Here is a 14236-nt window from a genome sequence, read left to right as displayed (position 1 = left end):
CTTTTTCACGTTGCACATCTGCTGTTGGAATAGATAACTTTTTATTTACTATAGTAGAAACAGGCAAGTCATCTTCACTAATTTCTTCTTTAACCACGTTAATTAATTTTTTCTTTATTGGTTTTTTCTTGTTCGTAAGTAACTGTTTGACAAAATTGTTACATGTATTATCCCAACTAAAATCTAAAAGACTTCCGGCACTAAAATCCTCCGTTAAACCAGATATGGACGGCAACTCTATGTTTGAAACGGGAACAGAAGGTTCTTCCTTTATTACAGTAGGAAGTACTGATATTATCGGCGGTGTGGAGTCTGTATTTTCAATTGGTGGATTGAAAGTAAATCCTTTAAGTTCAGCTTTCGTTCTAATTCTTGCAGCAAAGTTAGTTTCTGTTTTTACTGGAACTGGTGGCGTAATTGGTATGGGAACAACATCTGAAGTTGGCGTTACAGGCTCCTCTTTAAAAACTATGTTTTCATTAACAATTGGTATATCTATATGGTTAGGTGGTAGTGGGTAATTTGTAACTTCAGCCTGGATAGACTTTTCAGCTGTTTTACTTTTTTCGTTTTCTAAAGACTTCTCATTAACCGCAATAACAGATATATCTGCAGAACGCATATTTTCGAATTTTGAATACGGTTCTTGATATCGCGGTTGTTTAGAAACTGGTTCAACATAGTTCAGATTGGAATTAGAGTATTCATGTAAATGACGCTTCCTTCCCAAATAATTGCGATTTAGTTCACATGCTTTATGATAATTCGATTGTGTTGCAGGTTCAACTTTTTTATCTATTGGAGGTATGCCTGGATTCGAAGGTGGACCAGTTACTACAGTCTTTGGTAAAGGCATAATACTAGTATCTGGTGGTAATTTATCAACTGCAAACATATTTCTTTCCGAAATTTTCGGTTCACTTTTTATACTTTTAACAGTTGCAAAAGGATTTGTTTCCAGTACACTTGGGCGTACTTGGCATATATTTACATCACAACTAACAACGGCATTTGTTGTTGATTTTATTACAAGAGAACCGGTTTTCCGCTGTAAGTTAGCTTTTGAAGTCAATGCCGGCTCATTTGGTATTACAGCACTTCGTGGATTTGCTTTATATTGGGTTGAGTTGTTAAATATTAGTGAATTACTTTCATTATATTGCTTTTTAGGCAAAGGAGTTTGTTCACCTCGCGGCACAGTCATGGCAGGAATGTGACTTAAGTCTGCTGATGTGTAAGTAACGCACTCATTTTGTTCCATTCGTGAATGTCCATTTGGTTTTATAATAACATTTCTATCAGAAGCATGCATAGAAAAATTAGGTGTAAAATCTACTCTTGGCAAACCATATTTGCAGTCAACGCTTGGAGAACTTGACGAATAACATTTGTATTTGTATTCAGTGGAATCAGCCTTTGTTTTCACTGTACGCATAGAAAGATCCAGGGGGGAATAATTAGATATTTTTTCTTCTTGTTTTATTACTGGTGGTCTTATATTTGAAATTATAGGTCCAACCGGTGTTCTCGCTTGTGATTGCATATGATGTGGTAAAAGATCTGGACGATACGTTTCGTTTCTATATGTATCTGGTGCCGGCGATATATTTGGTTGATTGTTAACTACATTTACAAGATGCGGTGAACTTTGTTGAACTCTATCAACTTGTGCTGCTGCTCTTGGAACATTATTGACATTAGTTCTTATAACTTGGGTATCAACATTTAGAGTTTTTTTTATAATTTGTAGATTAAGTTCCTCCTCAGGTATATTACGCCTTGCGTAAGCCTGATTAATTAATTCTTTATAGTTGGGTTTTGGAACATGAGATTTCTTGGGTTGTTGGGCTGTTTGTACTATTCCGGTAGTTTGATTTGGTATTGCTGGAATATTATTAGGGCAATTTATTTTAGACTTCTGCGAAATTGGCAAATCATATGCATCGATGTGAGAAGGAACATTGTCTTGCGTTTGATTGGAGTGTCGTCGATTTTCAATAGCGGCTGATTGATAAGACTGCATTCGATGTGATGGTGAAGTGTATTCATTGTGATGTGGTGTTTGAGTTTGTGGTGTAGATAATATTGATGATGGTGATGCTACGGTAGCCACTGCTGGAGATGGTGTGCCATATGGACTTCCATCATATTTACTGGAGGTTTCATAATAATATTGCTGATTTCGAAAACTAGGTGTTCTACTTAGCGGTGGAGTATTTTGATTAACATTTATGATCTTATTTGCTACATCAATTTCTTGAGTTGATTTACTATATTTATTGTAACTGTGCGGTGATTCGTCACGATAATGAGATATAGACAAAAAAGGTGATGAAGATTCTTTATAGCAACTATCAGAAGAAGGTGGAGTGTTATAAGGATTTATATATAAATTTCGATTTGGTACACCAAGACTGTCACACAGATCATCTTCTTTTTTAACATAATCTAAATCATTTGTTGATCCTCTTAATGGTAATATGTGTGAAGTTGGTGGTGGTGGTGGTACGGTACAGTTAGAATACTGATAAGCAGCATGAGGAGATTGCTTTGCTATGATGGGTGACATTTCCGGCGCATGCACCTTGGGATTGTTCTGTGGAAAATAATCAATATTTCTTGATTGACCATTATTAGATCTATAAGGCGTTTGTTGTTGCATTATATTTGACTGAACTGGCTGCAACAATTCATTACTTGGATATTTGCTTTTATTTGCATTTGTATAACCAGTCATTGGAGATGACAAACGTACTGGACTTTCTGACAATTTTGTTTTTTCTGACATTATGTGTTTTTGTACTGTCGTATTATTCAATGTTCTATATTCGTGCTGTGGTGATTCCATGCGTAATTTTTGATTATGAGCATTGATGAATTTATCTGAACTAAATTGAGGGGTTGGCATATACAAACTCATATGTGTAGAATTTTGTTCTGCAGGTGAAAATATTTGTGGACATTTTCGAGCATAATTAGGACTTGGATGTTGTTCCTTTGTAGAAAGGATATTACTAGGATTAATTACTTGTTGATCAGTTTTGCCAGAACGAAGTACACCACCTGTATTGTTATTGTGATTATCTATATTATATATTGATGCTGCAGAAGTAGCTGAGGGCATGTAGGATATTTTGACTTCACTCTTAGGTGTATATTCGTTGTAGGAACGTTCCTTACAGTAAGTACTAATCGAATTTGCACGTTGATGATTAGGTATACCATCAGATTGTTGATATTGTTGCTTATAACTATAATTTGTATCAGTTGTGGAAGGCTTAACTAAGATATTTCTGTCCATTTGTGGAACAGCAGTCGAACAATTTTGTTGCCAGTATGCATTATTATTGCCACTTGAGTTGATATAAAGTGGATTTTGTTTAATTGCACCTTTTGTATCAATATTCCTTATATCTGATCTTGATATATGTTGAGAACCCCAACCACCATCTTCAGTGGTTGTATTAGTTCTACATTCATTGCACATTATATTGCCTGGCATGCTTGAACACGCACATGCCTTGTTATTGCCTATTGTTCTCTCCGGTATAAAATATTGTCTGTGATGTCTTGATTCATTCATATTCATTCCCCTGTTGTAGTACATTGCTCTAGACCTATCTTCATTGGTTTCAATGAATCCATGTTGTTTATTTAAATCCATATTTATCTAAAAACAAAGATAAAAAATAATTTTTTGTAAAACGCTTCCTTTAAGGTATAATAAAGTAAATTATAAATGTATTTACAAAGCGAAAACAAATGCACATTCATGTGTGCTTCCTCAAGATTATATACATATATACATACATCGAAATTTATTAATAAGATAAGATTATTACAATAAAGTACGTCAAATTAATTAATTTGATGTGATTTTCTCAAATAAATAATTTAATATATTAAAATATTTTTTTTTTATTTTTAAATTATTTTTTTGGTAGTGTATTTACGAAATTGAATAAAATTCTGAGTGTATTTATAATATCGATTTAATAAGGTGAAAGAAGTTATATTATCATATATTAAATAACTTATATACTGTAGAATTAATAACACAAAAATATACATTAAACTTGAATGATATTGTCTACAAAGTTAAAATGAACATTCTTTATTGTTCTAGTTATCATATCATATTACTATCAATTCAAGCATGGAGACAGTCTGTCTCTATATTTTTTATAAATGGATTGTGAAACAACACATAGTATTTAAAATAAAGAAGATTTGTTAAGCAAAATTTATTTAATTTTTAATTGATGCACTACGATAGCACAATGGGACTATAGGCCTAAGTGGATCTCGCTCAAATCGCCGGTGTAACCTAATCTAACCCTAATTGATGTACTAAGTAAAATAATAGATATAAATAATCTTTATCAAATTAATATAATACCAATTGAATTACACAACTAAATAGATGTAGTTTAAATTCACTTTGGGATGTGGTGGTATAATTCACCCAAAGAGGTACTATTTTTAAAATCTGTGTATATAAGAGCATTTGGGGTATTGGTAAATACATTGATATTTATTTTAAAAGTTAATAAAGTATTAAACCAATATCATAACACTCTTACGTTTTATAAGATACTGTATTACTCAGGTTTACTTATGCACATCATTAAGGACAACAATTTTATATATAATTGAAAATCATTATTATTACTATTTGATATAGATGGTTTTTAATAGATCAGATATAAAAAATAAGCATTAGCTGCTATGAAAAATTTGATTAACTTTGCAAATAATAATAATATTACATAAATTATTATTTGTAAATGTTGTCAGCTTAGTCCCTTTTGTAAATCTCTGATTACATCAACGTAAATAATAGGTTAAATTCAAATGGGTTGACATCATTTGACCGGTTGTAGTCCTTGATATAAGACCTACTAAATAAAGTTTCTTAAGTTGTGTTGTAATTGAAATTTGAAGATATTTTTTAAAACTAATTTGTTTTGCTGTCTTTTAAATTACTTTAGCGAGTTGTTACTAAAACGAAATACGTATATCACAGACAAAGTAAAATAGATTTTGTTATAAAGATAGCAAATGAATTAGTAAATATATTGAAATTCACAATTATCGATTATATTTATAATTTATAAATACAGTCGAGTTATTTATATCGTTTTATAGCAAAAAAAAAAAATTTCAAAACATTGTTGCACATTTCAATAACACATTAAAGATTATATATTTAATTTCATTTTTATTATATTTTATATATATAAAATAAAGGAGGTTTTTCGAATAGTAGTGAAATATGACAACAAAAATTCATTTTATATCATTTTAATTAAATGAATCATCAGTGGTCTTGGAAATAATTCTTATATATAATTATTCGTAAATAATTTTTTGAGACTGCAGGTACCAGGAATTGAAGTCGTGTCCTGCCAAATTTGAAGCTCAGAGTCAGCGCACCTTAACCAACTGACCCAAAACCGTACTTGACTTCTATGTTTGCACATTTTTTTCAGGAATTTTATTGATTTGCTGTGAAAGTTTTATTAACAAATTCATTTGCTGTGTTTATTTTAGAATGAAATCATAAACCAGGGCCCTGTTGCACCAACACTTTTCACTTTTCACTTTGCAAATTTTTATGAGTTTTTGAGCATTTTTCTCTCATTGAGAACATAAAGCATTAATTTGAGAATTGAGTTATGCAAAGTTTTGAAAACACTCAAAAAATGCAAAGCGTTGCACCAATGTACTTTTCAATGAAAAGTAAAGTATGAAAAGAAAAGTGAAATATTTGACAAAAAACTGCTTTCTTTGGACTTTCTGTTGCACCAACACTTTTTACTTTGCGCTTTGCAAAAGTAAACTGCAAAACTTTACAAAAAAACTGCAAATGATTAATTCACTTTGCAAATTTTGCAAAGTGATTTCTTTCAATGCGTAAAATGAAAGAAATCATTAATAAATAAATAAAAATAGTTTTAAAAAAATAGAAATTGAAAATTAGTTGAAGCAAATATTATTGCTGTTTTTGAAATAAATTTAGTTGCAATAATTAAAGGGATATATTACCGGACAATACTTTTAAATTGTGAATTAAAGAGTTCAGTTTCTAAAAAAAACTTATAATACATTTAAAATAGATATTTTATGTGAATTATTGTTTAAGCATGAACACTTATTTATTATAATGAGCAGTTTATTATTATTATAAGTCTGTTATCGTTCAAATTCTCCGAATTATGAACCAAGAAAAAACATGGGTAAAAAATATCCTATAATAGCTAACATTGTAACATTTTTAAATATCTAATTATCCGTATCTAATTATGATAATAAAAATGTATTTCTAAAGACAATAGAAGAAAAAATCACAAGTGCCTGGACTTGCGTCGTTTTTTGAACCTTGTTTGAAATGTAATTAAAAATAATATAGTTCACTAAAATTAGTGATAACAGACAACATATTATTTTAACGTTGATAGTAAAATTAGTTAAGTTAGTTTTAAGGTAATTTTGTATAAATTAAGAAAAATGTTCTAAATAAAATCAATAATTTAGGCCCTTTATGCGTAGGTTTCTTTTGTATTAGGATAATACACAGCGACAAGTAAACAATACTTTAATAACTTATAATATTTTAAAATTAAATAATAATGACAGATTTTCAACTAAATTTTTATATAAAAGCAACTTATTATATTTGTTAACTTTGTTTTTCAATATAATTGTTGTTAAAACAACTCATACTCCTTACATATAAATTCTTTTTCTATAACTTTTCAAACAGCAAAATAAATTAAAAGTATAAAAATTGTCTCTATGGATATACACAACTTCTTTATCTAGGATTCAATGTCAATAAAAGAAATCATATACAAAAATTTTGTGTTTTGTTTTATGTATAACATATAATTGTACTAAAATTATACAAATATTACAAATTGTAATAATATAAATTATTAAAATAAAATATTATTTAAAATACTTTTATTTTAAACAAAAATTAAACTCATAAGTACATACTATGCATAAATCATGTACTCATAGCATCAAAATATCAAACAAACAAAAAACAAGTATACATACAGAATCGAAATGCTTTCAAAAACCAATACAAAATGAAAGTGATCTAATTTTTTGGTGCAACGCTTTGCTTTGCATTTTATGCAAAGACTTTGCAAAATTTTTATTTTTTTTTTGCAAAGTAAATTTGTTAAGCTTTGGTGCAACGCTTTTCATTTTTACTTTGCACTTTGCAAGTAAAAATTTTGCAAAGTCTTTGCATAAAATGCAAAGCAAAGCGTTGCACCAAAAAATTAGATCACTTTCATTTTGTATTGGTTTTTGAAAGCATTTCGATTCTGTATGTATACTTGTTTTTTGTTTGTTTGATATTTTGATGCTATGAGTACATGATTTATGCATAGTATGTACTTATGAGTTTAATTTTTGTTTAAAATAAAAGTATTTTAAATAATATTTTATTTTAATAATTTATATTATTACAATTTGTAATATTTGTATAATTTTAGTACAATTATATGTTATACATAAAACAAAACACAAAATTTTTGTATATGATTTCTTTTATTGACATTGAATCCTAGATAAAGAAGTTGTGTATATCCATAGAGACAATTTTTATACTTTTAATTTATTTTGCTGTTTGAAAAGTTATAGAAAAAGAATTTATATGTAAGGAGTATGAGTTGTTTTAACAACAATTATATTGAAAAACAAAGTTAACAAATATAATAAGTTGCTTTTATATAAAAATTTAGTTGAAAATCTGTCATTATTATTTAATTTTAAAATATTATAAGTTATTAAAGTATTGTTTACTTGTCGCTGTGTATTATCCTAATACAAAAGAAACCTACGCATAAAGGGCCTAAATTATTGATTTTATTTAGAACATTTTTCTTAATTTATACAAAATTACCTTAAAACTAACTTAACTAATTTTACTATCAACGTTAAAATAATATGTTGTCTGTTATCACTAATTTTAGTGAACTATATTATTTTTAATTACATTTCAAACAAGGTTCAAAAAACGACGCAAGTCCAGGCACTTGTGATTTTTTCTTCTATTGTCTTTAGAAATACATTTTTATTATCATAATTAGATACGGATAATTAGATATTTAAAAATGTTACAATGTTAGCTATTATAGGATATTTTTTACCCATGTTTTTTCTTGGTTCATAATTCGGAGAATTTGAACGATAACAGACTTATAATAATAATAAACTGCTCATTATAATAAATAAGTGTTCATGCTTAAACAATAATTCACATAAAATATCTATTTTAAATGTATTATAAGTTTTTTTTAGAAACTGAACTCTTTAATTCACAATTTAAAAGTATTGTCCGGTAATATATCCCTTTAATTATTGCAACTAAATTTATTTCAAAAACAGCAATAATATTTGCTTCAACTAATTTTCAATTTCTATTTTTTTAAAACTATTTTTATTTATTTATTAATGATTTCTTTCATTTTACGCATTGAAAGAAATCACTTTGCAAAATTTGCAAAGTGAATTAATCATTTGCAGTTTTTTTGTAAAGTTTTGCAGTTTACTTTTGCAAAGCGCAAAGTAAAAAGTGTTGGTGCAACAGAAAGTCCAAAGAAAGCAGTTTTTTGTCAAATATTTCACTTTTCTTTTCATACTTTACTTTTCATTGAAAAGTACATTGGTGCAACGCTTTGCATTTTTTGAGTGTTTTCAAAACTTTGCATAACTCAATTCTCAAATTAATGCTTTATGTTCTCAATGAGAGAAAAATGCTCAAAAACTCATAAAAATTTGCAAAGTGAAAAGTGAAAAGTGTTGGTGCAACAGGGCCCTGGTTTATGATTTCATTCTAAAATAAACACAGCAAATGAATTTGTTAATAAAACTTTCACAGCAAATCAATAAAATTCCTGAAAAAAATGTGCAAACATAGAAGTCAAGTACGGTTTTGGGTCAGTTGGTTAAGGTGCGCTGACTCTGAGCTTCAAATTTGGCAGGACACGACTTCAATTCCTGGTACCTGCAGTCTCAAAAAATTATTTACGAATAATTATATATAAGAATTATTTCCAAGACCACTGATGATTCATTTAATTAAAATGATATAAAATGAATTTTTGTTGTCATATTTCACTACTATTCGAAAAACCTCCTTTATTTTATATATATAAAATATAATAAAAATGAAATTAAATATATAATCTTTAATGTGTTATTGAAATGTGCAACAATGTTTTGAAATTTTTTTTTTTTGCTATAAAACGATATAAATAACTCGACTGTATTTATAAATTATAAATATAATCGATAATTGTGAATTTCAATATATTTACTAATTCATTTGCTATCTTTATAACAAAATCTATTTTACTTTGTCTGTGATATACGTATTTCGTTTTAGTAACAACTCGCTAAAGTAATTTAAAAGACAGCAAAACAAATTAGTTTTAAAAAATATCTTCAAATTTCAATTACAACACAACTTAAGAAACTTTATTTAGTAGGTCTTATATCAAGGACTACAACCGGTCAAATGATGTCAACCCATTTGAATTTAACCTATTATTTACGTTGATGTAATCAGAGATTTACAAAAGGGACTAAGCTGACAACATTTACAAATAATAATTTATGTAATATTATTATTATTTGCAAAGTTAATCAAATTTTTCATAGCAGCTAATGCTTATTTTTTATATCTGATCTATTAAAAACCATCTATATCAAATAGTAATAATAATGATTTTCAATTATATATAAAATTGTTGTCCTTAATGATGTGCATAAGTAAACCTGAGTAATACAGTATCTTATAAAACGTAAGAGTGTTATGATATTGGTTTAATACTTTATTAACTTTTAAAATAAATATCAATGTATTTACCAATACCCCAAATGCTCTTATATACACAGATTTTAAAAATAGTACCTCTTTGGGTGAATTATACCACCACATCCCAAAGTGAATTTAAACTACATCTATTTAGTTGTGTAATTCAATTGGTATTATATTAATTTGATAAAGATTATTTATATCTATTATTTTACTTAGTACATCAATTAGGGTTAGATTAGGTTACACCGGCGATTTGAGCGAGATCCACTTAGGCCTATAGTCCCATTGTGCTATCGTAGTGCATCAATTAAAAATTAAATAAATTTTGCTTAACAAATCTTCTTTATTTTAAATACTATGTGTTGTTTCACAATCCATTTATAAAAAATATAGAGACAGACTGTCTCCATGCTTGAATTGATAGTAATATGATATGATAACTAGAACAATAAAGAATGTTCATTTTAACTTTGTAGACAATATCATTCAAGTTTAATGTATATTTTTGTGTTATTAATTCTACAGTATATAAGTTATTTAATATATGATAATATAACTTCTTTCACCTTATTAAATCGATATTATAAATACACTCAGAATTTTATTCAATTTCGTAAATACACTACCAAAAAAATAATTTAAAAATAAAAAAAAAATATTTTAATATATTAAATTATTTATTTGAGAAAATCACATCAAATTAATTAATTTGACGTACTTTATTGTAATAATCTTATCTTATTAATAAATTTCGATGTATGTATATATGTATATAATCTTGAGGAAGCACACATGAATGTGCATTTGTTTTCGCTTTGTAAATACATTTATAATTTACTTTATTATACCTTAAAGGAAGCGTTTTACAAAAAATTATTTTTTATCTTTGTTTTTAGATAAATATGGATTTAAATAAACAACATGGATTCATTGAAACCAATGAAGATAGGTCTAGAGCAATGTACTACAACAGGGGAATGAATATGAATGAATCAAGACATCACAGACAATATTTTATACCGGAGAGAACAATAGGCAATAACAAGGCATGTGCGTGTTCAAGCATGCCAGGCAATATAATGTGCAATGAATGTAGAACTAATACAACCACTGAAGATGGTGGTTGGGGTTCTCAACATATATCAAGATCAGATATAAGGAATATTGATACAAAAGGTGCAATTAAACAAAATCCACTTTATATCAACTCAAGTGGCAATAATAATGCATACTGGCAACAAAATTGTTCGACTGCTGTTCCACAAATGGACAGAAATATCTTAGTTAAGCCTTCCACAACTGATACAAATTATAGTTATAAGCAACAATATCAACAATCTGATGGTATACCTAATCATCAACGTGCAAATTCGATTAGTACTTACTGTAAGGAACGTTCCTACAACGAATATACACCTAAGAGTGAAGTCAAAATATCCTACATGCCCTCAGCTACTTCTGCAGCATCAATATATAATATAGATAATCACAATAACAATACAGGTGGTGTACTTCGTTCTGGCAAAACTGATCAACAAGTAATTAATCCTAGTAATATCCTTTCTACAAAGGAACAACATCCAAGTCCTAATTATGCTCGAAAATGTCCACAAATATTTTCACCTGCAGAACAAAATTCTACACATATGAGTTTGTATATGCCAACCCCTCAATTTAGTTCAGATAAATTCATCAATGCTCATAATCAAAAATTACGCATGGAATCACCACAGCACGAATATAGAACATTGAATAATACGACAGTACAAAAACACATAATGTCAGAAAAAACAAAATTGTCAGAAAGTCCAGTACGTTTGTCATCTCCAATGACTGGTTATACAAATGCAAATAAAAGCAAATATCCAAGTAATGAATTGTTGCAGCCAGTTCAGTCAAATATAATGCAACAACAAACGCCTTATAGATCTAATAATGGTCAATCAAGAAATATTGATTATTTTCCACAGAACAATCCCAAGGTGCATGCGCCGGAAATGTCACCCATCATAGCAAAGCAATCTCCTCATGCTGCTTATCAGTATTCTAACTGTACCGTACCACCACCACCACCAACTTCACACATATTACCATTAAGAGGATCAACAAATGATTTAGATTATGTTAAAAAAGAAGATGATCTGTGTGACAGTCTTGGTGTACCAAATCGAAATTTATATATAAATCCTTATAACACTCCACCTTCTTCTGATAGTTGCTATAAAGAATCTTCATCACCTTTTTTGTCTATATCTCATTATCGTGACGAATCACCGCACAGTTACAATAAATATAGTAAATCAACTCAAGAAATTGATGTAGCAAATAAGATCATAAATGTTAATCAAAATACTCCACCGCTAAGTAGAACACCTAGTTTTCGAAATCAGCAATATTATTATGAAACCTCCAGTAAATATGATGGAAGTCCATATGGCACACCATCTCCAGCAGTGGCTACCGTAGCATCACCATCATCAATATTATCTACACCACAAACTCAAACACCACATCACAATGAATACACTTCACCATCACATCGAATGCAGTCTTATCAATCAGCCGCTATTGAAAATCGACGACACTCCAATCAAACGCAAGACAATGTTCCTTCTCACATCGATGCATATGATTTGCCAATTTCGCAGAAGTCTAAAATAAATTGCCCTAATAATATTCCAGCAATACCAAATCAAACTACCGGAATAGTACAAACAGCCCAACAACCCAAGAAATCTCATGTTCCAAAACCCAACTATAAAGAATTAATTAATCAGGCTTACGCAAGGCGTAATATACCTGAGGAGGAACTTAATCTACAAATTATAAAAAAAACTCTAAATGTTGATACCCAAGTTATAAGAACTAATGTCAATAATGTTCCAAGAGCAGCAGCACAAGTTGATAGAGTTCAACAAAGTTCACCGCATCTTGTAAATGTAGTTAACAATCAACCAAATATATCGCCGGCACCAGATACATATAGAAACGAAACGTATCGTCCAGATCTTTTACCACATCATATGCAATCACAAGCGAGAACACCGGTTGGACCTATAATTTCAAATATAAGACCACCAGTAATAAAACAAGAAGAAAAAATATCTAATTATTCCCCCCTGGATCTTTCTATGCGTACAGTGAAAACAAAGGCTGATTCCACTGAATACAAATACAAATGTTATTCGTCAAGTTCTCCAAGCGTTGACTGCAAATATGGTTTGCCAAGAGTAGATTTTACACCTAATTTTTCTATGCATGCTTCTGATAGAAATGTTATTATAAAACCAAATGGACATTCACGAATGGAACAAAATGAGTGCGTTACTTACACATCAGCAGACTTAAGTCACATTCCTGCCATGACTGTGCCGCGAGGTGAACAAACTCCTTTGCCTAAAAAGCAATATAATGAAAGTAATTCACTAATATTTAACAACTCAACCCAATATAAAGCAAATCCACGAAGTGCTGTAATACCAAATGAGCCGGCATTGACTTCAAAAGCTAACTTACAGCGGAAAACCGGTTCTCTTGTAATAAAATCAACAACAAATGCCGTTGTTAGTTGTGATGTAAATATATGCCAAGTACGCCCAAGTGTACTGGAAACAAATCCTTTTGCAACTGTTAAAAGTATAAAAAGTGAACCGAAAATTTCGGAAAGAAATATGTTTGCAGTTGATAAATTACCACCAGATACTAGTATTATGCCTTTACCAAAGACTGTAGTAACTGGTCCACCTTCGAATCCAGGCATACCTCCAATAGATAAAAAAGTTGAACCTGCAACACAATCGAATTATCATAAAGCATGTGAACTAAATCGCAATTATTTGGGAAGGAAGCGTCATTTACATGAATACTCTAATTCCAATCTGAACTATGTTGAACCAGTTTCTAAACAACCGCGATATCAAGAACCGTATTCAAAATTCGAAAATATGCGTTCTGCAGATATATCTGTTATTGCGGTTAATGAGAAGTCTTTAGAAAACGAAAAAAGTAAAACAGCTGAAAAGTCTATCCAGGCTGAAGTTACAAATTACCCACTACCACCTAACCATATAGATATACCAATTGTTAATGAAAACATAGTTTTTAAAGAGGAGCCTGTAACGCCAACTTCAGATGTTGTTCCCATACCAATTACGCCACCAGTTCCAGTAAAAACAGAAACTAACTTTGCTGCAAGAATTAGAACGAAAGCTGAACTTAAAGGATTTACTTTCAATCCACCAATTGAAAATACAGACTCCACACCGCCGATAATATCAGTACTTCCTACTGTAATAAAGGAAGAACCTTCTGTTCCCGTTTCAAACATAGAGTTGCCGTCCATATCTGGTTTAACGGAGGATTTTAGTGCCGGAAGTCTTTTAGATTTTAGTTGGG

General features: G+C 29.5%; 2 protein-coding genes across 2 annotated transcripts; one reads left to right on the top strand and one right to left on the bottom strand.

Annotated features, from left to right (window-relative positions):
- Positions 1 to 4: 4 nt before the first annotated feature.
- On the bottom strand, positions 5 to 3666 carry LOC119663433 (the record flags this gene model as incomplete). Its single annotated transcript, XM_038073039.1, has 1 exon — positions 5 to 3666. A coding segment is annotated over exon 1 (3660 nt), but the record flags the coding sequence as incomplete, so codon positions are not given.
- Positions 3667 to 10742: 7076 nt separating this feature from the next.
- LOC119663432 lies at positions 10743 to 14230 on the top strand (the record flags this gene model as incomplete). Its single annotated transcript, XM_038073038.1, has 1 exon — positions 10743 to 14230. A coding segment is annotated over exon 1 (3487 nt), but the record flags the coding sequence as incomplete, so codon positions are not given.
- Positions 14231 to 14236: the final 6 nt, after the last annotated feature.

This window comes from Teleopsis dalmanni, unplaced genomic scaffold (assembly GCF_002237135.1).
Source record: "Teleopsis dalmanni isolate 2A unplaced genomic scaffold, ASM223713v2 unscaffolded_contig_0397, whole genome shotgun sequence".
In the NCBI taxonomy this organism is placed as follows: Eukaryota; Metazoa; Arthropoda; class Insecta; order Diptera; family Diopsidae; genus Teleopsis; species Teleopsis dalmanni.
This window is presented reverse-complemented; position numbering and strand designations above follow the sequence as displayed.